The 21,184-nt window shown below is 42.8% G+C and overlaps 1 protein-coding gene across 1 annotated transcript; it reads right to left on the reverse strand.

The window, feature by feature from the left end:
• Positions 1-475: 475 nt before the first annotated feature.
• Positions 476-19,993, reverse strand: tnfrsf11a (tumor necrosis factor receptor superfamily, member 11a, NFKB activator). The gene is made up of 10 exons (XM_033638376.2): positions 19,648-19,993; positions 13,017-13,095; positions 12,420-12,545; positions 11,220-11,366; positions 11,037-11,127; positions 10,548-10,624; positions 10,176-10,283; positions 9,779-9,828; positions 7,257-8,202; positions 476-2,113 (listed from the first exon to the last, which is right to left on the reverse strand). Exons 1-10 carry the CDS (start codon positions 19,720-19,722, stop codon positions 1,830-1,832), a joined length of 1,983 nt encoding a protein of 660 aa, XP_033494267.1. The 5' UTR covers positions 19,723-19,993; the 3' UTR covers positions 476-1,829.
• Positions 19,994-21,184: the final 1,191 nt, after the last annotated feature.

Consider the following 21,184-nt stretch of genomic DNA (forward strand, 5'->3'; position numbering starts at 1 on the left):
AAGCTGAAATCATTTAGATCTACAGTCAGGTTCTGTGTTATCCAGGCAGCCAGGTCTCATGTAAACCATGTGAAAGCTAGTCATAACTTCCTGTTTTTCCAAACAACCATAAAATAAGCCGAGACAAGATGCGCACTTACACACACGCACACACATATATAAACATACTCCTGCTGACCCAAACCAGGCCTAAAAGAGTGCTGCCAGCTCCTCTCATGTGGTCTCTCTGTGACGCTAGCTGGTCTGACTGCTCGATGCGTTTTTCCTCACAGCTGCTCGCCATCCACGGGCCTGATGAAAGGCTGCCTGTCTGTCTGTCTGTCAACACGGGGACAAAGACAGAGAAGGCCTCACCACATGTGTAATTAGCGTTGCTTCATGAAGATTATAGATCATCTTGAGGAGATAAATGGCTCGCTCATTGTAATTTGTCGATCCCAGAATAGGAAAGTTGACAGAGAGAAACCACAGAATGTAGGATAGCAGCCATCCCTGGGAGGATTAGATGCAAAACATATTTAATTTCAATCAAAATATTCTTTCAGTTATTCATTGCAATAGGTTGGATTGATATGTACATAATTATTGCGAGACATATGGTGAAGTTGCGACGCCTACAGTGTGTGTTGTGCCTGCTGTTAATGGCTCCACTTAACACATTCAGCTCACATCAAATGACAGGACAAAGAGAGTATTCATTCTTGTTCCACAAATGCTTCTTTTGAAATATATACAAACATTGATCACATATGCATCCTCTGAAATATTACATATACAATCTACTTTGTGAAATTAATTAAAATATAAACAGGCTGACATTTTTACTTTTCTTCATTAAGGCTTGTACATTTAAACATAATGAAACAAAACAAACCATTAATAAAATAGCTTATCAAATGCATAGCATTTTTTTCTTACACACAAACTGCACTTCTGGTGCAATGAGAAGAGAATAAAAAAAAGTCTACATATGGGATAAACAAGCGTCGTACCAAAACTGGATGTGTCTCTTTACTGTAAATTAGCTTTTGTTAAACCCTGCAAACCAAAACAAAACAAAAAAACAGAAAGACAAAAATTCACTCAGTGAAATCCCAGATCTTAATGTAGCTTGTCGATTGAATTTTCTGCCGTTCAAATATTTACTTTCATGGCATGATTTTGTGAGAGCAAACACAATCATTTCCACATGGTGGATATTTTGTTATGCAAGGAAACTCTTGAAATCATCCAAATGTCAAATTTAGAACAGTTAAAAACAGGAGGAGTCTCCGGATTTTAACCTGGGCTTTTGAATGGCATGAAAAAATGTACTAACTCTCCTGTAGCAAGACCCAGCTGAAATTTCCATTCAACAATAAAGACATGACGTTCTTCCAGTCTGAACTGCAGTTCCACATCCAATTCCCTACAAAATTCCCCATCATTGTCTGGACTGGAGGGAGTTTCCGTTTGAAAGAGCATGCAGTCTTCCAATGGAAAATGAAAAAGGGCACTTTGGAGATGCCTGAAGCAAGATTCAGTGACTAATGTGTGAAAATAGACAAGTTATAGAAGTTTACATTCCAAGCAAATGATGTAGGGATTGATCAATAGCTTCACACCCCTAAGAGTTGCTCTCTGAAAGCCTCCCTGTCCTTGTTCTTGTACAGAAAGCTGGTATGGCAGACAAATGGTGTTTTATAATTAACTTATTTTTATAATATAACTGGGAGCTTTGATATATAAAATAAAGTAACCAACAGAAATGATCAGAAGTCATTTTTGCAATGTCTGCTGGCTACAGAGATGATCACTGTCCTGACAAACAAACAGCCGCCGGTCACTTTTCACTTCCCGGGCGGCCACTCCTCCATCACTTCTTGCACTGGCAGTGTCTCGTCTTGCAAGGTGCTTTGCGAAATGCAGTCCCCTTGCGACCTCAGGCTGCTCTGGAAAAACGGGGCCGTTTCATTGGCCTCTTCCTGGACGGGGCTCCCGAAGGCATCGTCCTGGCCCGTGCCGTCGCTGCCGAGCGACGTCTGGCTGACGTAGACGACGATGACGTCCCCGCTGAAGTTCATCACCTGTCCGCTGGAGATGAAGGTGGTGTTGTTGTTCCCAGACACCTGACCTGGATGGAAGAATGTGGGAGGGAGGAAAAGAAGAGATTGTGAGAAGTAGAAGACACAGAAAGATGTAGGCACAAGCAGGGGCATAGCACAAAACTCCTCCCTGCATCCACAGCCAATCATTAGCCCTTTTTAAACAGGAATTGTACAAATCTGCAGGAAAGCCCAATCAGTCTTTTTTCAGCATTGGCAGTATATAAACAAAATCGGGGAGTGCAGCAAAATGCCGCCTACCTACTTTTGTTTATACAGAATGTGCCTTTTTCGGGGCAATGGGGGGCGTGAGCAAGTAACAAAACATGTAGCTCAGCGTGTGACGAGGGAGGGAAGCCGCAGCTGGTCAGTCCTTCTGCAATTCTCTCGTAAATCGGCCCGTTCTTCACCGTCCCCGTCATCTGACGGTTAATGGCCTCTTCGTTGGCGAGGACAAGGAGGACGCACAATTCCTTGTCTCCCCAGTTGCTCATTTTTACAGTGTCTGTCAGGTTTGCGTTTCCCTCTTGCTACTAGCTGCTCGCTAATTCCTGCTATCAGCTGTTTCCTGCTTATCCACCGCCAGTGGGTCGCACGTGTGGCGTCATCAACAGCCCCTCCCATTGCGGAAGGCCGCCTCGGTCTGTTTAAACTAAAAGGGTTCCACCAATATGACTACCCTACGAGGCGGAAAATTGGGCACCTTGGATCAACTCGCCAATCTGGCTTTGTGTGTCTAAATGCTCGCAGCGTGCCGGCAAAATGGCCCAACATTCGCGGAAAATCTGGCAGTGTAAAATGGGCTATTCTGGTATCTTTATGGGCCCTCCTCTCATAAGGGCCCCGCGTACTCAGTGGACACGTGAGTAGTAAAAGAAATGGGATTTATTTACGCCTAGCATTTGGCTGATACATATATTTTTTAAAACGTAAAATACCTACACTTTTGGCCACAAGAGAGCTAGTGTGACAAAAGCTTCATGACACAACACCTCCCACTCTAACTGGTGAAGAAATCCACAAGCGCTATTGGGAAATGTGTAGCAACACTGTATGTATATATATGGTACGGTTGTGTAAGACACTGCCTTCAAATTCCCCCCCGACACACAGGCAGATAGAGCCTCCCCTAATCATGATGTCAGTGAGGAAGGGACTACATCTTGGCTAACCTCGGATGACAAATGGACAGTGGGTGTAATGACCATGCAGGACGACCACAGGGAGGCCGCAGCTACATAGACCGCCATATCATATCCTTTCTGCCTTATTTGTTTCAGAGTGTCCAGCACTTTTTCGCGTGAGAAACTCAAGACCTCTGAAAACAAGTCATTTGTCAAGGTTTTAGGGTTTTACAGACACGGCTGAATAAATGCAACAAAAAAAAAAAAAAAAAAGTGCTGTTCAACTCTCGCTAACCTTTATTTGCCTCTGGTTCTGTCGCATGTTTCTCCGGCAATGAACTTTCAATGATTTATCTCGACATTGTTTTATAAATCTAAACCTGCTGCGAGATCATTTGTACCAACTTGCATTAATCTGCTGATCCATGCGCCGTTCATGTACAGATTCCAGCCAACCAGGTGAATTAGGAAATAAACAGTCTGTTTTTGTTTTGTAAGCCATCTTCCACCACATTAAGCCTCTGGTTCCTATTTTATCCAGCCTCCTGTCTGAGTTTCCAGCCGACAGAACAAGCAGACCCTCCATGACTCACGGCTCATGCCTCGTCTCGTGCACGCACACACACACATAATCGCAGTAAATGTAAGCAAACAGGCTCTAGCAGACACATCTACACCCCCACGCACACACACACACACACTGCAAAGCACACACAGCCCTGTAAAGTTGCAACGGCGGCGGACAAACACAATCACACACTCACAGAAAGTGTGTCTCTGTGTTCCCCATAGAGAGAGCCTTTCCCGGAATACCAGTCTGAGAGGTCTAGCTCGAAAATATGTCATTTCACCGCAGCTCTGAAAACAAAGCTCCATGGAATCTGCTTCGGTTCTTGTGTTTATCCTTTCTTAATACCAAGCTGATTTTTCTGGATGCCCAACAATTGCAGCAATAGAGCTGACTGACTTATTTTTTTTTTTTAAATGAAAGTCTTAAGTTGAACTCTTGTAGAAACCTCTCTCCTGTTCGATCTCAAAGAAAACCACAAATGTACACAGCTCTCCCCAAAATCTTGCTCATTTTACCTGGATAGCTGCCAGCTTCATTTCTCTACCAGTAAAATAAATATGGGTCATTACTACTGTTGAGGTGTCCTTGAATAACCTCATTTAGGCCCCAGAACTGCTCCAGTGTAGCTGCAGATATAACATGTTGTGTACTGCACGGCTTCTGTGTGCACACAAATAGAAAAAAATAGAAACATTTCAGGTGTGCATGCATGACCCTGGCTTGACTTTTTAAAGGCACATGCGGGAAGTCCATTTAATCACCTGTTATTACTGCATGATGGGAAATGGTGTTCATTTCAGGCCAGCCACAGCTTAATTAAAGAAGCCAGTCATCAGTGAGAGTCAAAAAACTCTTTCAGTTTGTGTGTATATGTGTGTGTGTGCGAGTGTGTGTTTTGTTGGGTGGGCAGGGTTATAAAAGTATTACTCAAGCTGCGCACATCTTGCTTAAATTAAAGCTGTGGTCACTTTGCGCAACCCTATGGAACTCTGGGTAAACAGGAGCTTTGTAGATGGCACAGTTCACACTGACACACACACAACACTGTATGTTAAAGTGTGGTTCTGGTGGTTCACTCGCTCATCGAACACTCGCATATCTAATTCCTGCTGCCTGTGTGGTCCCCCTGAAATTTGGGGTCCAACTATCACTACTGGCTTTAATAAAACATATTTCTTGGAAGCGGTTGCACATTTCTTATTCTTTAGCTGAAACCAATCCTCTGTTGTAGGTTGTGTTGAGATTGTTCACCTAATAATACCCCAGTTTGAGCTAACCACTGTCCCGATCAGACTGTTCTGATAATACTGCTTTTATAACTAACCATAACCACTTGGTGTTCAAGGCACAAAACATAAATACGTTTCCCGGAGATTTTTCTCTTTGGCAGTGAGTAAAGGTCTCTGTGAGAACAATACAAGTTCAACCATGTGACAGTAAAACTTTCCATTTAAACCGACATGAATTTCATTGTGTTGTTCTTGGTCGCTAGTTCCACCTATTCTGCGGGAACAGAACGCTGCTGTGTAGTATATCAACTCATGTATGGGTATGACCCTGTGGCAATACAGTGGTGACTGCCTACACAAACAGAGAACACAGAGTCCACCTGGCAAACACAACTGTGGTCCCACAGTCTTTGTAATGAGCCGTTATCCTCAAAGCACACAACCACTGTGCATTCAGGTTTCACTGACAATGTTGAGTGGTCGGAGCAAAAATATCCAGGAAATATTCAGTGCCATAGCATCTTTGTGTTGCCCCTAGAGACTCTAAAACAGCCTGACCTTCTGGGAATCTGTACACAGATGTATGGAGGCCCATTGCTGCCATGAAAAAAGACTGGTTGAAAAGTTTGGTAATAATAAAATAAAAACACAAATGGCGATACTGCAGAGCTGCTCCAAGGTTCATGGCTAGTTTCTTTTTGTGTTCTCACGCAATACTTTTCTTCCTGTATTACTTCTAGGCCAGTGGTTTCCAACTGGTGGGTCGCAGGTCCAATGGAGTGGACCGCAATTGACTCGCTAACCTGTCAGGTTTGTGAAAAACACACTTTATTTTGGAATACAGTGAATTTCCCACACAGAGCTTTTATTCTGAAGTGCTGTTTCCTGCTGTAGAGTGACTGACTAACGGACAGCTACTTCACAGAGACAGCAAACTCGCTCAACGACATGGCGAAACGCAACTATGATGCTTAAGACATTAAACTGTGCGGACCTTCAACTAAGGAGAACCGTCCAGTCACATGGGTCATCGTGTGACACCCCAGTATGGATTAGCTGGGAATTCACACATAGATGTATGGAAGCCAATTTCCGCTATACAAAATAAAACAAAAATCAAACAAAAAAAAACATCATTTGATTGAAAAAAGAAAAAGAAAAACATAAATGGTAAAAAATAATGAGATACTAAATCAGAATTACAAAATCAACTTTCCAAGTCAAGATTAAGCAAAAATAAGTGTGTGCATGGGGGGTGTTCAGATGTAGCGTCTTTTGCACGCACAAACCCATTGCTTTCAATGTAGACGCACGCTCACAACCCAAAGCGACGCCGCAGCAGCACACATTCGGTGCAACGCATTTGTTTTTTCATCCGGTGCACAGCCCCATGGACCTGCTTCTCCTTCCGGTGTTGTGTCAGATCCCGGTTCCCCCTCAGGCTGTGTCTCTCCCACTGTTTCCTACGGGGAGCTCTGCCCCGTTTGAAAGGCGAAGGAAGCCCGTATGTGGAAAGACGTTACCTCTGAGATGTAGAATGTGTATTATAGAAGAGAAACACCGCTGACTTGTATCATCAGAACAGACATGTCCTGTGATTTTCAGCCTCCTTTCATATTTAATAGAGGGGGGACAATACCTGACAGTAATATTCTCAGCTGTCAGGATGTGCCTGCTGTAAAGGGTAAATATAATCATTGAAGGCTGAAAATCACAGGACATGTCTGTTCTGATTATACAAGTCAGCAGTGTAAAGCTCAAGCATGTGGGGGCCTCCTTTCATATTTAATAGAGGGGGGATCGTATCTAAAAGTACAGCTGTCAAGATGCCCCCCGCCACAGGCCTTTGCCACCTTGGTCTCAAAAACACCCAGGGAAAACCCTGAGTAAGACAGTAAGTACTCCTAATTTTGTGTACTAAACTAAAAATATGAGTTACTAAGAATATAAAAGAAGGTTAAAATTATGAGGGAGCAAGATTTATATCTAAAAATCCTGACTTTTAATGACTTTTATTGAGATAAAGTCATTATTCTTATTTAGCACCTCATCATTTTGACCTCCTTATTATCATTTTAAATCATTATCTCATTGTGTTTTTATTTTTGTCATTCCTATTATTCAGTCATTCATTCATCTGTTTTTTTTTGTTTTCTTCTAACAAAAACTGACTGCCTTAGTTGCATTTTTGGTGCAATGCAGGGCCACGTGTCTTTGAGGCAATCAGTTATCTTTTTCTTTCACCTACCTGAGGTAAGAGTTGGTTCAGCCAGCTGACTATGGAGACTCTCAGGTGAGCACTCCAGTTCCGACTCCCCAGAAGAGAGCTTGTTTCTCCTGCTATCCCCCCAGGAAAGTCCCTGGCCTTGCTCCAGGCTCGAGGCTTCTGGGGGCTTGTCCAGGTAGAGATCTCCAACAGATGAGGAAGTCATCAAGGGACTGACCGAGGTCACTGCAGAGGTCGTACTGTTCTCTGTTGAGGTGGAGTCTGTGCTTGCCAGTCTGTATAATTCCTCCTGTTTTCCCAGCGACCTGTCAGTCAAGTGAGATTTGAACTCTGGGCTCACCTGAGACAACGGCAGGCAGAGTTCAGTGAGTGGACTGGATGGAGGGATTACAGAGGAGGTGTGGAGGAGTGGAGGAGAGAGGGAGACAAGAGATGCAACACCCGTCTCGCACTTGGATAAAACCATCTTTTCTTGATTTCCATCACCCTTTTCTCCACCACTGTCTGCCCTTACACTCTCACTTTTCTCCTCTTTCCCACTCTCATCTCCATCCAGCCCTCCACATGAGCAGGTCCCTGGAGTCCCGGGGCTGACAGCCTGGCTACAGTCCTCATTCTCCCCTACTTCCAACGGCTCGCGGACGGGAATGACACACACGCAAGAGCCTGCCAAAAGGGGCGATGCACTCACAACTTCGTCTTCCTCTGACACCTCCTGAGGTTCTCCAGACCCTTTGCTCTGGTCCTCCATCATCGTCTTCCCCTTCGTCCCTTCTTTCTCTGTCATTTCCCCCGTGAAGGGTAGTGACACCTTGACATCGGGACCAGAGGTGGGGAAGGTGCATGGGAGCTCATCAGCAGGGCTGTGGGGTGCTTGGCAAATGAGTTTGGTTGTCTCACATGGTGTACATTTGGGGCCTCCAGGGCCTCCTCCCGCTGCACTGTGGTAAAGAGGGGCCAGCGTCTCCTGGAACAACAGAAAAAGAAAGGAGCATTGTAAACAGGGAGGGAGACAGACGTTGTAAACAATTAGAGCTCAGCACAAACGTAGGAGAGTCCAGAGGCATGCTCTCCCAGGGAGGTTTTTTCCCATTTGTGGTGGCTATATGCGCTATTTTTAGAATGCGTAAAAATCTGTACATCATTTGGGAAAAACATGAAAAAAATCATCCTGTAGAGCCTACATCGTATTTTGTATCTAACTGTGTAAACCATCGCACACAGAAAATGTTGAGGAAGACTGAACGAAGCAAAAATTGTCTAATGTAGATGGGTCTTTGAGCCTGAATGAAACATTTAATTTGTCCCGCTTTTTATAGACATCTGCATGTAGCAGCATGTATAGTATAGTTGTGTTCTTTGTGCATCTGTATATGTTCTGCTATCATACATTGGTGTTTAAGGATGCTGTGTATAGTACAATACTTATAGGACAGGTCTTTGTGATTCGATAGTCAGGCAGCCTCTCAGAGATGATGTCATCTGATTAGTGGTACCAGCTGACTGATTCACCACACATGGTAGTAGTCTGTCTGTGTCTATATCTGTTCTGTGGAGCACTCATGTCAGTAGCACTGATGATAGTCAGGGACTGAAACGTTTGCTGCTGTTTTTATTCACTTTTTATGATTTTTTGCACCTTGAACACAGATGGTCTAAATAAATTGACTTTTTTTGTAATGATCTCAGCCTGTGAACCTTAATGAGGCTGTCTATCCCAGTTGCATTGGTGTGCACGTATCTCCTCTGCCATCCCTACTATTTTCTAAGATACATAATGGAGGTAAGGTGAGAATAAAGCAGCATTACTTTTCTTGAAACCTTTTTTTGTTTCACTATGCTGGAGTACAGTTCACAGAATGCTTAGCTGACAAATCTGCTTCGTTTAAACCTGTGCTATAATAATCTGGGTTGCAAATCAAGGAAGTTAATGTGGTCTTCAATACACTAGACTATAGGTATATATTATTATCAGAATGACACAAAGTTTAAAAGATTTTAAAAACCTAAAAGATTCTGTGCATTTAAAATAACATTTGAGACTGGAGCCCAAGAAGGCACCTTCTCCGCCTCTGATTGTAAATAACTGTTATTTCAGTCAGGAATACTTTAGTCAAAGAAAACTTTATTTCCATTTGCAGTTTTAAATTTGGCGGTAAGGATCTGTTCTGGGGCCTCTCCGCCTTTCCATGTGCCTACAAGGAAAGCCTAAGGTGGAGAGAGCAAACCTCCCTGCCCTTCCATGCGCCTACATGGAAAGCCTAAGGCGGAGAGAGCAAACCTCCCTGCCCTTCCATGCGCCTACATGGAAAGCCTAAGGTGGAGAGAGCAGCACCAAAGACCCCCCCAGGAACAGAAGAGAGTAGCATCAATGACAAAGAAAGATGACACTGATAAGTCAGACACAGCATGAAAAGGAGGAGCTGGGGTGGAGGCGGGTTGCAAAGCGGCTTGCAGAGGAAGCAGCAACAGTAGGCAGGTCAGAGCAGTTTAAATAGGGTGCCGTAAATAACTTTGGTTTTGGTGCATTTTCATTGCTTTACCTGTTGTATCCTCGTCCTCTTCAGATTCTGGACACAGGATCGCAGATTTACTAGACAAAGAAACAACATATTGCACCTTAATACTGAATAAAATGTAGGAGCGGAAATCAATTGTCCTTAATCTAAATGGTGAAGATGTTCTGCAAAGAGGCTGGTGGATCCAGTTTATATAGCAAGTAAAATCTACAGAAAGATTTTTATTTTTCGTGCCACAACGTATTCGTCATGTGATCAGACAGCCTTGTCCAGCATGCACCACCTAACTGCATCAGTGCAGTCTGTTTTAAATCAATGTCCACAATGTATGGCACCTTGGAATCATAAAGTCATGTAAGGAACAATAATGAAACATCATAGCTTGAGGAGAACTTCAAGATTAATGTAGACTTTAACCTACCGGAGAGCAATTTGAGTTTGTCCTTGTAGCAGAACAGGAGCAGGATGAGTAGACACAGAACAGTGATGACTGACAGCACTGAAACTATAACCCAGGAGGGTGCTGCACCTGCAAGAAAGAGGAGTTCAGAGCTCGCTTTTCAACTCTTAATCTGCTGTCAGACATAAACATTTGCCGAAGATACAAAAAGTCATAGATATCTGTCAAAGATACGATAAATCCAACACTTTTCATATTTTTTTTCTACATTTACTGTGACATTTTCACTTCTAGGTAGCAGAAATTATATTTGCCCGAGGAAACTGTATTTTTATTTTGACTTCTGCATTAAATTAACTCTGCATGGTGACAATGAATGTGTCCATGTCTTACCAGACACTTGTGGTCCACACACTGCATCAGCCTGAGCGCTGCCTGGCTGTGTCTCACTCCTGCCCTCAGCTTTACAACTAGAAGAGAGGATGAAATCACAAAACCACAGAGTGAAGAGGAATAATGGTAAAACTGGTCATGCCATATGTTTTTCTCTTTCCCTCTACATTTTCAAGCCAACCTGCCAGCTTGTACGATTGGATCTGCAATGACGAAGGACAGAAAGAGAGAACAGATGGAGAGAAAAACTTAATTCTCTCTTCCGTTCTCTCAATTGTCATTATCATTATGGATCTGTCCGACAGTGGAAGCTGGTGTCTGGTCCAGGGTTCCAGAGGAAGTGGTGTGAGTATTACTCACTTACAGCTGGCTGGTGGTGAGGCGGACGACAACTACCCAACTGCATTTTCCCTTCACAACATCCAAAGATTCCAGGCTACAAATTGTGTGTGTGTGTGAGTGTGTTTATGTGTGTGTAGGAACACTTACTTTGTCCATTGCTTGCATTGTTCAGCAGTGTTGTCAGCAGAGAAGAAGCCTTTCTTACATGCGACACATGTCTTTCTTCCATTAGTAGACTCTGGAATTAATGACATTATAACATTATAGTTTATATTCAAGTGACACTTTGCTGTGCTTGTTTGAGGTGTGTTTTGTGTCAGGGTGTCTTACCAAGGTCCTCCTCGAGTCCATACCCAGCACTGCAGTTGGGTATCCTCTCACAGTACTCGCAGTTGATGAGGGAGCATTGGTAGCCAGGACGGCAGCGACACGGCTCCTCTGCTTCATAGTTTTCAGGCCTGTCCATAAAACCCTTACCTGGCAGTCAAAGAGGAAACTTATTTTAGTGCAATGGTAGGTCCAAATCCTCGAAAGGAATGAACAAGCTGATCTGTCTCTGTGTTGCTGCATGTGCAGAGTTTGGAGTTGGCTTTGTTACAAAGAATTAGAGATGATTCTGATAATGACACAAATTTTGGTGCAATCTACGTTTTCAGCCCAGGAGACACTTTTCTGGCGTACATCAAAATAACACACAGAGAATCCCAAAATGAACACAGAAGCACCACAAAAAATACTTTATTAAACTCTTCATCTTAACTTTTATGGAGACTGTTCAGAATCATTGCCTTAACCTTCTGGTTGTTGTAAAGGATACCTTATTATCCTCCAGAGGCCTGAACTTTGGTTTAGTTTGCATTTTTAATTTCTCCTACCTATTTAAGTATAAAAAACTAAACATAGGCAGCGACATTTAAGTCCCACTGTCCTCAAACAAGACGATAATAGAGTCCCAATGTCCTCAAATGAGATGACAATAAAGTCCCGATCTCTTCAAACGAGTACTTCCTAATTAACAGCGTCTTATATGTTGCTAAAATTGGTCAAATGTGTTGCCATATCAAACTACAAACATTATTTATCATAAATAAACAAGTTCCAACCATAAAATGTGATCAGGTTTTGGACCTTGTCCACTTTTGTGTCGGGATTGGCTGCAGACTGACTTGGCAGAGATGGCTGCCATTGTGTTTGTACATGGATTAGTGTAATGTGCTCTTACTACCACTAGATGGAATAAAAAGTGTCCACGAACGAGGACAACAGGTTTAAGTTAAGCAGAATTTAGTATAAGTAAACCCAAAATGTGATGTCCTCATGTGAGGACACAGGATCTCAGGAGGATATTTAAAGGTGTTGGATTTGTTCTCCAGTGCAAGTAAAGGGGTCTACAAAATATTTGGACACAAAAATTTGGAATTTCAACATCTGTATTGTAAAATTATTGTATTATTAAGCATAAGCTGCCAAACCTTCTAAACGTTTTTTTTATAGGATTTCAAAGTCCTTGTTCAAGCTGCAGGTACTGACCTGGGTCACAGAACTTCTGCTGAAGACAGCGTGACTTGTCAGTCCACCCAGGCTGGTATTCACCACGGCTACATTTGACACATTTAGTCTCGTGGGAATCAGTGCAGTCGTCAAAAACACGGAAGCCTAACCAAAACAAAAAAAGAGAAAGAGAAAGAGAGAAAGACACAGTGGGAGGAAGAAAGACAGATGGAGTTAACAACCCGTACATAATCACAGTAACCACTAAAAACCTAATGGAAGGAGAGAAAAGACGAAGGAAATTGACAAAATTAGAGCCCTTTTCCTTTTTTAAATAAGTGGGCACTTGAAGTGGATCAAATGTCGACAAAAACTAAATGTGTGTGTGTGTGTGTGTGTGTGTGTGTGTGGTTGTGAGAACACATGTGCATGTCCAAGCTATTATGAGCCGAAATGTTCCGTTTTTAAACATCCTTCCTCTTTTGATTCAGGATCCATCGGAAATCTATTTTTATTTTTATGCTGCAGTGCTTCCATTGAGAATACACTGAGATACGTAAAGTGCTCACTTAGCAGTATTTTCTTGTGTTCTACTTTGTTGTTCAGTGTGTGTGTGTGTGTGTGTGTTTGCATTACCTGGTTTACACTTCTTGCAGCATCTGGAGCCCTTTAAATAATGTGTCTCATCACACTGGAGAGATTTGGAGATCACATTCTAAAAAATATAAAGACACAAATTTACTTTTCCGTTATTTTATAAACTATGTCAATAAAAAACTTGAGAACTATCAGTCTTTCGATAGGTCACCAAATAATATCTGATTTTCCATGCCACGCTCTCCTATGGCAATCCTCCTGCTGCTTCAGTCCATCTTCCACATCCACACTTTATATTTTGAGATGGCGGTGAGTAATGAGAGGAAGACGATGGTTAAAACGTTTCCAAGACATGCCCAGGAATTCTTTCCACACTCTCAGAAGCACCTGACCACAGCACTGCACGGCCTCCAAACCAGCAAACCAATGGCAACCAGTTGCATAAGGAGAACCAACTGGAACTAAATGCAATCACCTCCAGTTGGCTGGGAATTAATAAACACTTGGCTGCAGATATTCTCCTGATCACCAGTAGTGAGCTCTTAAAACAAAATTACCATGTTCTTGGCAGGACTGATCAAATTGCCCGTTAAGTAAATGGTGATAATAAAACATTTTATGAGTAAGTTCATTCCTAAAAGTCTTCTATTGTGACTTGCTACTTCTAATCCGTCTTCTATGATTTCAAACTGTAAGCTATAGCATTAGCAGGGAGTGCCAAGCTGACAGTGAAACATCTGTGCATGTTTTAAAGGAACAGTGTGCATGATTTGGGGGGATTTAGTGGCATCTAGTGGTGAGGACTGCAAGTTGCAACCAGCTGAACCTTGGAATCTTTCAGTGTTCTTTGTTTAGGAGGTTTTAACCAGGAGCGAAATCATCCACAGAGGTCTCTTCCTCTCAGAAACAAACAGTGCGTAAGATCCATACTAAAAAGGTACACATGAACAAAAGCCAAATGCGCCAAAAAGTATTTGACAACATCTACAATCACGCCTCCACCTCACTGTCTGCATCACCAATTTCCCGTATCCAAAATGTTCGTAAGCATGGGTCAAGACTATTTTTATAGATTGCAACTTTTGCGCTGGGAAGTGGCAAACTCTTTCGGGCCTCGTTTTGTGCGTACACAAACCAGGGAAAACACTGACTAAAGCCATTTCACACTACAAACCAGTGTTTCTCTGCTGCTGTTCAGTATGGTGGAGACAGGCCGACGTATTCTCACTTTATTCTCTGATAACTTAAGATCCAGAACTTCAGGAGGTTTTTAGCAGGGGCCAAATTAAATGAAGAGGTCTCTTCCTCTTGAAAAGACATAGACCAGGTGATTTAAACTGGAGAAACTCTGAGTAAAACAGTTTCATGTAAAAAAAAGAATCTGGGTTTTTACAATGATGCTAATCACAGAGGGGTTGCTAACTGTGGTGGCCGATGCAAAAATGCAAATAGCCCGGTCTAGAGCCAGTGTTTGGTTTGTCTGTTCTGGGCTACTGTAGAAACATGGCAATGCAACTTGGCAATTTCGTATTCTTATTTTCAGGTGATTATACACCAAAAAAACATACTTATTATATTATATTCCATTTCTGCCAATATATCTCCCTAAATCCGACACACTGGACCTTTAAGTAATGTTGAGGATAAGAAGAAATCTTGAAGTGAGTTCATTCCTTTAAGTCTTCCACTCTAACTTGCTATAATCGTAAGTCTTTTTCTCTCATTCAACCCTGTAAGTCATAGCTTTAGCATGAAGCACTAGAACTCTTGTTCCAAGCAGCGTGTAAGTAAACAGTGAAACATCTGTGCATGTTTTAAACAATAAGTGGGAACACAAAGGTAAGCCGTGTACGCTCTCACCCACCGTACACAACCTCCAGCCAAAATGAGGGTGGCTGGAGGTTGTGCCACATTGCTGAATTAGAGAATCTGGCTGTTATGACAGAAACTACGCCAAAGCCACAGCGTCTATATATAAATGTAGAAAAATACAACCTATAGGCCTGACTGCACTCTGACCTCGGACCAGCCTCCTTCTTTTTCTCATTCAGCCCTTCTGAAGGCTTCTTTTTCCCATGAAATTATACACCGGTTCAATCATTCACACTGTAATTTGTACAGTTAAAAAACTGCTGGTGCTGCAATCATCCAGTTTAGTGAAATCTGACAAGCCAATCCTCCTGCTCACCCCATAGGCGACATTCATGAGTCTCTGTCATCATATTAACTTTTCTTTCTCACACTGCATCTGTCTGTAACTCAAATGTCAGCCTTTCTAAAATAACTTTCATAGTTTCATGTTAAAATCTTACACAGTAACATCAGTTTGGATCAAAAATAATGTGATATAACTCGTCTTCCACACCCTCTCCCTTGTTATTTCTTCCCCTCTCTTTCTCACACCTCCATGTTAAACTCTGTTTAGTCTCAGTGCATGTCTGTCCGTCCTCAAGCTACAACAGCACAACATGAAGCTGGCACGCTTTTAATTACCTCCACCAAGCTTCTCACACATCAGCCAGGCTTTGTTTTAGACTCTAACCAGGGGGATAATGATGCACAGCGCCTATAGCTCGGACCGCAGCGCTAATGAGGACCATGTGCTGCAGCAGACTGATGTGACAGGAGCGGGGAAGGTTCCCATGCTAGCAAAAGGTTCATGTTTGTGTAGATGGATAGGTAGATAGAGATGTGGAGAGACAAAAGCCAGTGGTGGTCAATCTGTACAGCTGGGCCAGGGTGCACAGGAAGCCAAAAGTATGCTGGGAATTGTATTTTTGCTACCGCCACATCTAAACATTGGGTCTCAGTTATGCATGGCAGTAGCTTTGACTCACTAAGTATATATGTAAGAGGAAAAGAGCTTATCCACCCTATATGATTATAGGCTATCATGACGGTCAAGATAGAACGTCCAACCTCAAAGCTAACTTTATCTGCTCTAATGGATTCAAATATACGCTTATGTTTGAGTGTGTGTGAGAAAAGAAAGAGATGGGTGAGTGAAAAGGAGAAATAGTCATGTAGATGGATGGAGTGGGGGACATTAAAGGTACAGTTGGTAACTTTTCTAAAAAAAAAAAAAAATGTACTGAAACTTTCATTATATTCACACAGCACTAAAATGAGACTGATGATCTATTGCCTGGCAGCACTTCAGAGTCAAAGAGTCTCTAAGGGGCCGTACACATGCCGCATTTTTTGTGCCCTCAAATTCATTGGTTTCAATGTAGACGCGCGGCAGGCTCTCTAAAACACCAAAGCGATAATGGGGTGGTGCACATGTGTTCCTGAGTGCCTATTTTTCAGGGCGATACAGCTGTGCCAACACACTTATAAACAGTACCTGGAAGAAGATCAGCTCTGCACTAAGGATTTCAGGTAAATAGGTTCTGATAAGGTACTTTTTAAAGTTGCTTAGCAACCTCAGACGCAACCTGCTGCCGCACTCTTGAGAGCTGGCACAAAAAAGGCACAAAAGTAGCACCCAAAGCCTGACCTTGCATGTTCCAGGTGGTTAAAGACACGGCATGTGTATGGCCTTGAATGCAGCTGTCAATCATATCAATCACGGCGTGTCAACTGTTGAACTAGGCAGGGCTGATCAAATATGAATCAAGATTCTGTGACTGCATTACATATTTCTGGCCTTAAATGTTTTCAGAAATATGTTTTAGTGCACTGTTTAGCTGTAAAATGAGATAGTTTGTGGCCCAGCCACAGTGTAGCATACAGTTAAATTGAGTACCAAGCTCCGCCCACCAGCCCGACCGACATTCTACAGCTAAACAGTACACTAAAATATGTTTCTGAAAACATCTGAGGTGAGAAATAGGCAATGCAGCAACCGAATCTTGATACTTTTTGATCAGTGCTGACTAGTTTGACAGTCTGACCACAATTCATGGAGTGACTGACATGACTGACTGGTTAGAGACTCCTTGGCTATGACTGGTTCTTGCTGACTGTGGTGTCTTTCTAGCAAATGCCATTAGAAGCTGTAGGAGGGGAGGAGGGTCATAATTTTATTTCACAGACTATCCGTCTCGTGTATTTCTTTCAGAATATAAAGACAGTTTCAGCTAATTGTGTCCTGTTGCCCCGGTGATACCCTTTTTACTACCCTTTTTATAGTCTCTTTCTTCCTGTGTTTATCTTTTAAATAATTCTTTACCAGTTGTGTTATCAAACAGTGTGATGCAGAGTGCATTCCATTTGCTGTCAGAGCACCAGAGAATTTGCATAACGGCCACTGCAGCCATTGGCACCATGCCAAGAGAAGCACAGCATGACTTTATCCAGTATCACCTTATCCACAATAAGGTGTTGTAAAAGCATAATGCACAATTGAATCTTTGTACAATGTGTGTGCCTGTGATTAATTCTTTATAAGTCATAAAAACAAACCTTTGAAGTGCCACCTGCTGAAATCAGGATTCTTGAATCCTCCCGCAAAACAAGCCCCTCAAAACCTGAACCATATGAGCACCTAAAAGACTTAGTGGATTATTGCTCAAGGAATAATCCAACACAGTTTGCTTTGTCTTATCTTAAAAAACATTTTGTGATTTTCTTGCTACCCAGTCAATAAAACTGGGCGTCAAGTGACAGGCACTGAGGGCTTTTAAAGGGGGAAAATCATCTGGTGCACATGAAATGACACTTTTAGAACTGCAGCAGGAAAGAGTGGCTTAAAACAAAAGAAGAGCAGTGAAACCCTCAAGGAACTCAACAACCGCAGAAGAACAGATAACTGCAAAAAGTTGGAAAACAAGTCCCTTGACAGCCATAATCTTTGCTAACTGTTTTGGACTGAACTCGACGGATCTTAATCGGGGTGTGTTAGAGACGTACTAAAAGGTCCTTAAACAATTTTAATTCCTCCTACTACCTTCAAACAAAGCTCTATTGTTACACAAGACTGTACGCTTTATTTATCAATTGAATGTCTCTGTTGTCTGTGTAGTTAAATCATGTTTGGCTCTGCAGGCCTGAGGCAATGTGCAGGTATTGCTCAACCTGAGGTAGACATAACACTGGTTACTGGATGGATGGATGGATGGATGGATGGATGAAAAAAGCATGCAATAAAGAAAATGATTAAAATTAAGAAGGATTGTTGGTTGAATATCAGATGTAGGGAGTCAGGAGAGGCAGTGAGAGGGTGCTGATGGATGACTGAATGACAGAAAGATGGTCAGCTGAATGAATGCAGGGATGGCTACAGGAGCCGGCTATTAAAAAGTACAGGAGTCATGCCGCCAGACAGGCAAATTAATCTACCAAAGCTCGGCTTATTCATGATGTATTGACTTTAAAGCTCTCCACATCTTGAAGTAATCTTGTGTTGCTCAATGTCACACAGACAGTTTGAAATTAATTTGGAATGGATTGGATGAAGCGGTTGAAAACCAAGAAATGAAGGGGATTTCTTTTGGGGATACTGTGAGTCAGTAATGGCAAGACCATGGTGAGAACAAACCAAAGCCAAAGGTTTGCAGTGTCACCTTCAAACATAAATGAGAAATATTTCCTTCCTCTCCACACGCTGACTCGACTTCCAGGCATTGCAACTCTTGTTGCCACTACTTGATCAAATTGCATTTGACACCATCTTTCATCATTACTTCTGTGGAACTCAGCATGGACAAGACGCGGTGGTGGTGGTGGTGCCCTCCCTGAGCATTATCTCTTGCAACATATTTTGGTGAAGCAGGGAAGAAAAGCAGGCAAGAACAAGCGTCTGTTCCAGTCAAAGGCATAACCATGCTGGCTTACGGTAACACAGGCAAACAGGCAGTGAGAGATCACTGGTGCCCGGCAGTCCCACCACTACAACCACATCTCATAAACTCCTCCACCTGGACGGAGTTAAATCCTTGGACTAAACAACAACATGGACAACTTGTCATGGGCCATTCACTTTTTTCCTCAAATAAAACTGTGGCAGAGCATCAGCTGAGACATTACAGCTATTATAATGTCAAGATACTGAGAAAGTCAGTAGGCAACAAAAACCGATGGTTTGCATTAACTGCATATGAAGATAGTGACAGTGAAACATAATATAAACACACTGTCAAACCCTAGAGTATTTTAGTGGTGGTGGCTACCCTTCTGGTTCTCTGCATGACCCCTGTTGGACTCTGCTCCTCACTTTGGAAACCTCTCCTCTGGCAGACCTAATGAGGTTCCTGATGAGCCATTTGGCCAGCACCGGTTCCCTCTGGACCCGGAGAGAATGCTTGGTAAAGGGAGCAGAGGATCCAGTTGCCAGCGGCGTTTTTGCGGTCAGAACAGGGGAGGTGGACTCGACCCAAACACAACTGTTTCCAGTCAGTGTCCGGGCGTAAAAATTCAACCCTCGCCCCCCTCCTTCTCCCTCTGACTAGTTCACAGAAATCATCTAAAGTGATGACACATATTCTGGTTAACTGTTACATACCTCCTTGTGTATCTGCTCACGAAAAATAAAAACACCACTGTTGTTATACGCTTATTTTGCATCGCTGCTCATTCGAATAAAACATGACAGCCCTTAAAAATGGTGCACAGGAGACAGAGTTTACATTAAAGTACTTACCAAGTCTTTTAACTATTAGATGCACTCCCTAATTCTGTCATCACAGAAATTAAAACCTTCTTTTCAGTACCAGAAGTGTGTTTTTACCTGTGCGTAAAAGGTGACGAGGACGCATGTTATCCAGCCTCGGACTATCCAACTTGTAGAAAAGTTCAATCTCATCTCTGCTGCTTGATGAAGGCAACTTCTGAGGCAAACTTTTTCTTTCTCGGCCAATATAAAGCCTCTTAACACCAAGATCCGATTCTTCCTCTTCCGATGTCCTCACAGTAAATCACTTCTTCTTGTGTGCGTAAATGTGGCGGAGCCTCCACACCGTCTCACAGGGCATTCTTGCGCCTTCATTCCCGGTTAGGCAGCTGCAGTTCCCACCTTCCTTCTCCTCTCATCTTCCTTCTGCTTTCACCCACGCGTTGTGGAGGGAGCTGCATGCAACAGCTTGTAAAAACTGACTGAGTGACTGAGGGAACTCCTCCCACGTTGTCATATGTTAAAAAAATGTTCAACCCCCGTCTTGCCTCCTGGCTCTATACGCACGCATCTCTCTCTGAGTGTGTGTGTGCGTGTGATAGTTATAAGTGTGCCTGATTGCTGTCAGTGATGTAAGATTATCACGAACCTTGATACACTAACCAACTTCAGTGTTGAGCTGTCCAGCACCCTGCACTCCCACGGGCCTGCACAACTAATTTAGAAAGAGATCATCAAGTGAAACTTTTCATGTGATTGACCAAAGAAGTTGCGATATGACGTCATGCCACAGAGCCATATCGATGACCCCTTACACTGGAGGCAAAGCATGTGGTCACTTCCATAGATCTCACTTCCTGTATTTGCCATTCATCATAGAAATGAGTGGGCTGGTTGCAGCATAGTTCCTGGAGCGTGGGTCCTGGAACAGCCGTAACCATTCCTACAGTCTAAAAAAGCCATTTATTTCAAAGCATCGACTGCCTCCAGGAAACAGCTGTTCTCTGCTCCCAGGGCAGAGAGAGGAGAAAAAAAGCACTGGATTTGCATGGCAGATTAGACCCAGCCCACCTTGGCAAGTCAAGAGAGGGAAGGTTTGAGAGAGTGGAGAATATGTTCTCTTCAAGGTGACAGTTATGCAAATATTAAATTGCATGCATGGGCCCTGGATAGATAAAACAGGGTTGATCGGCACAGAGGCGAGGTAAACAAGGAAAAAAAGAGATGTAAAGAGATGAAGCAATCATCATGCCTTGATAAGAGTTATAAAACTGGACAGAGGAAAAATCGTTCAGATATCTGTGTTAATGTGCAGCACTCATTGTTGCACAACTGATATTCCAGATTTTTTTTATTCAGAAAAAAGTACACATTATCCTGTATATCCATAATTTATGACTAAAAATCAACAGTGACTGGTGTGCGGTTGAGCAGTGGCGCCCCATAGGAGGGCCATGCACCCCCTGGTACAATTACTTGCCCTCCCACTGGCTCCCCAAATAATTGGAGGCAGACATTACTGTCTTTAAGAGGTTTTGCCATGCTCATTTTTTTAAGCTTACGCAAAAGTTGGGGTATCTTGTGAAACTTTACAATCTAAGGCAGTGGTTCCCAGCTGGTCCAGTCATGGGATCCAGATTTCTCCTTAGTGACT

This window comes from Epinephelus lanceolatus, chromosome 20, assembly GCF_041903045.1.
Source record: "Epinephelus lanceolatus isolate andai-2023 chromosome 20, ASM4190304v1, whole genome shotgun sequence".
Taxonomy (NCBI): Eukaryota; Metazoa; Chordata; class Actinopteri; order Perciformes; family Serranidae; genus Epinephelus; species Epinephelus lanceolatus.

What these genes read in the sequence shown, in the direction of transcription:
- tnfrsf11a (XM_033638376.2), bottom strand. Translation starts at nt 19,722, where the DNA reads ATGAGATTGAACTTTTCTACAAGTTGGATAGTCCGAGGCTGGATAACA. An exon ending in TGGACTCGAGGAGGACCTTG is followed by an intron (nt 11,128 to 11,219) that starts GTAAGACACCCT and finishes CATTAATTCCAG; the next exon opens with AGTCTACTAATGGAAGAAAG. An exon ending in GTGTGGACCACAAGTGTCTG is followed by an intron (nt 10,284 to 10,547) that starts GTAAGACATGGA and finishes TCTTTCTTGCAG; the next exon opens with GTGCAGCACCCTCCTGGGTT.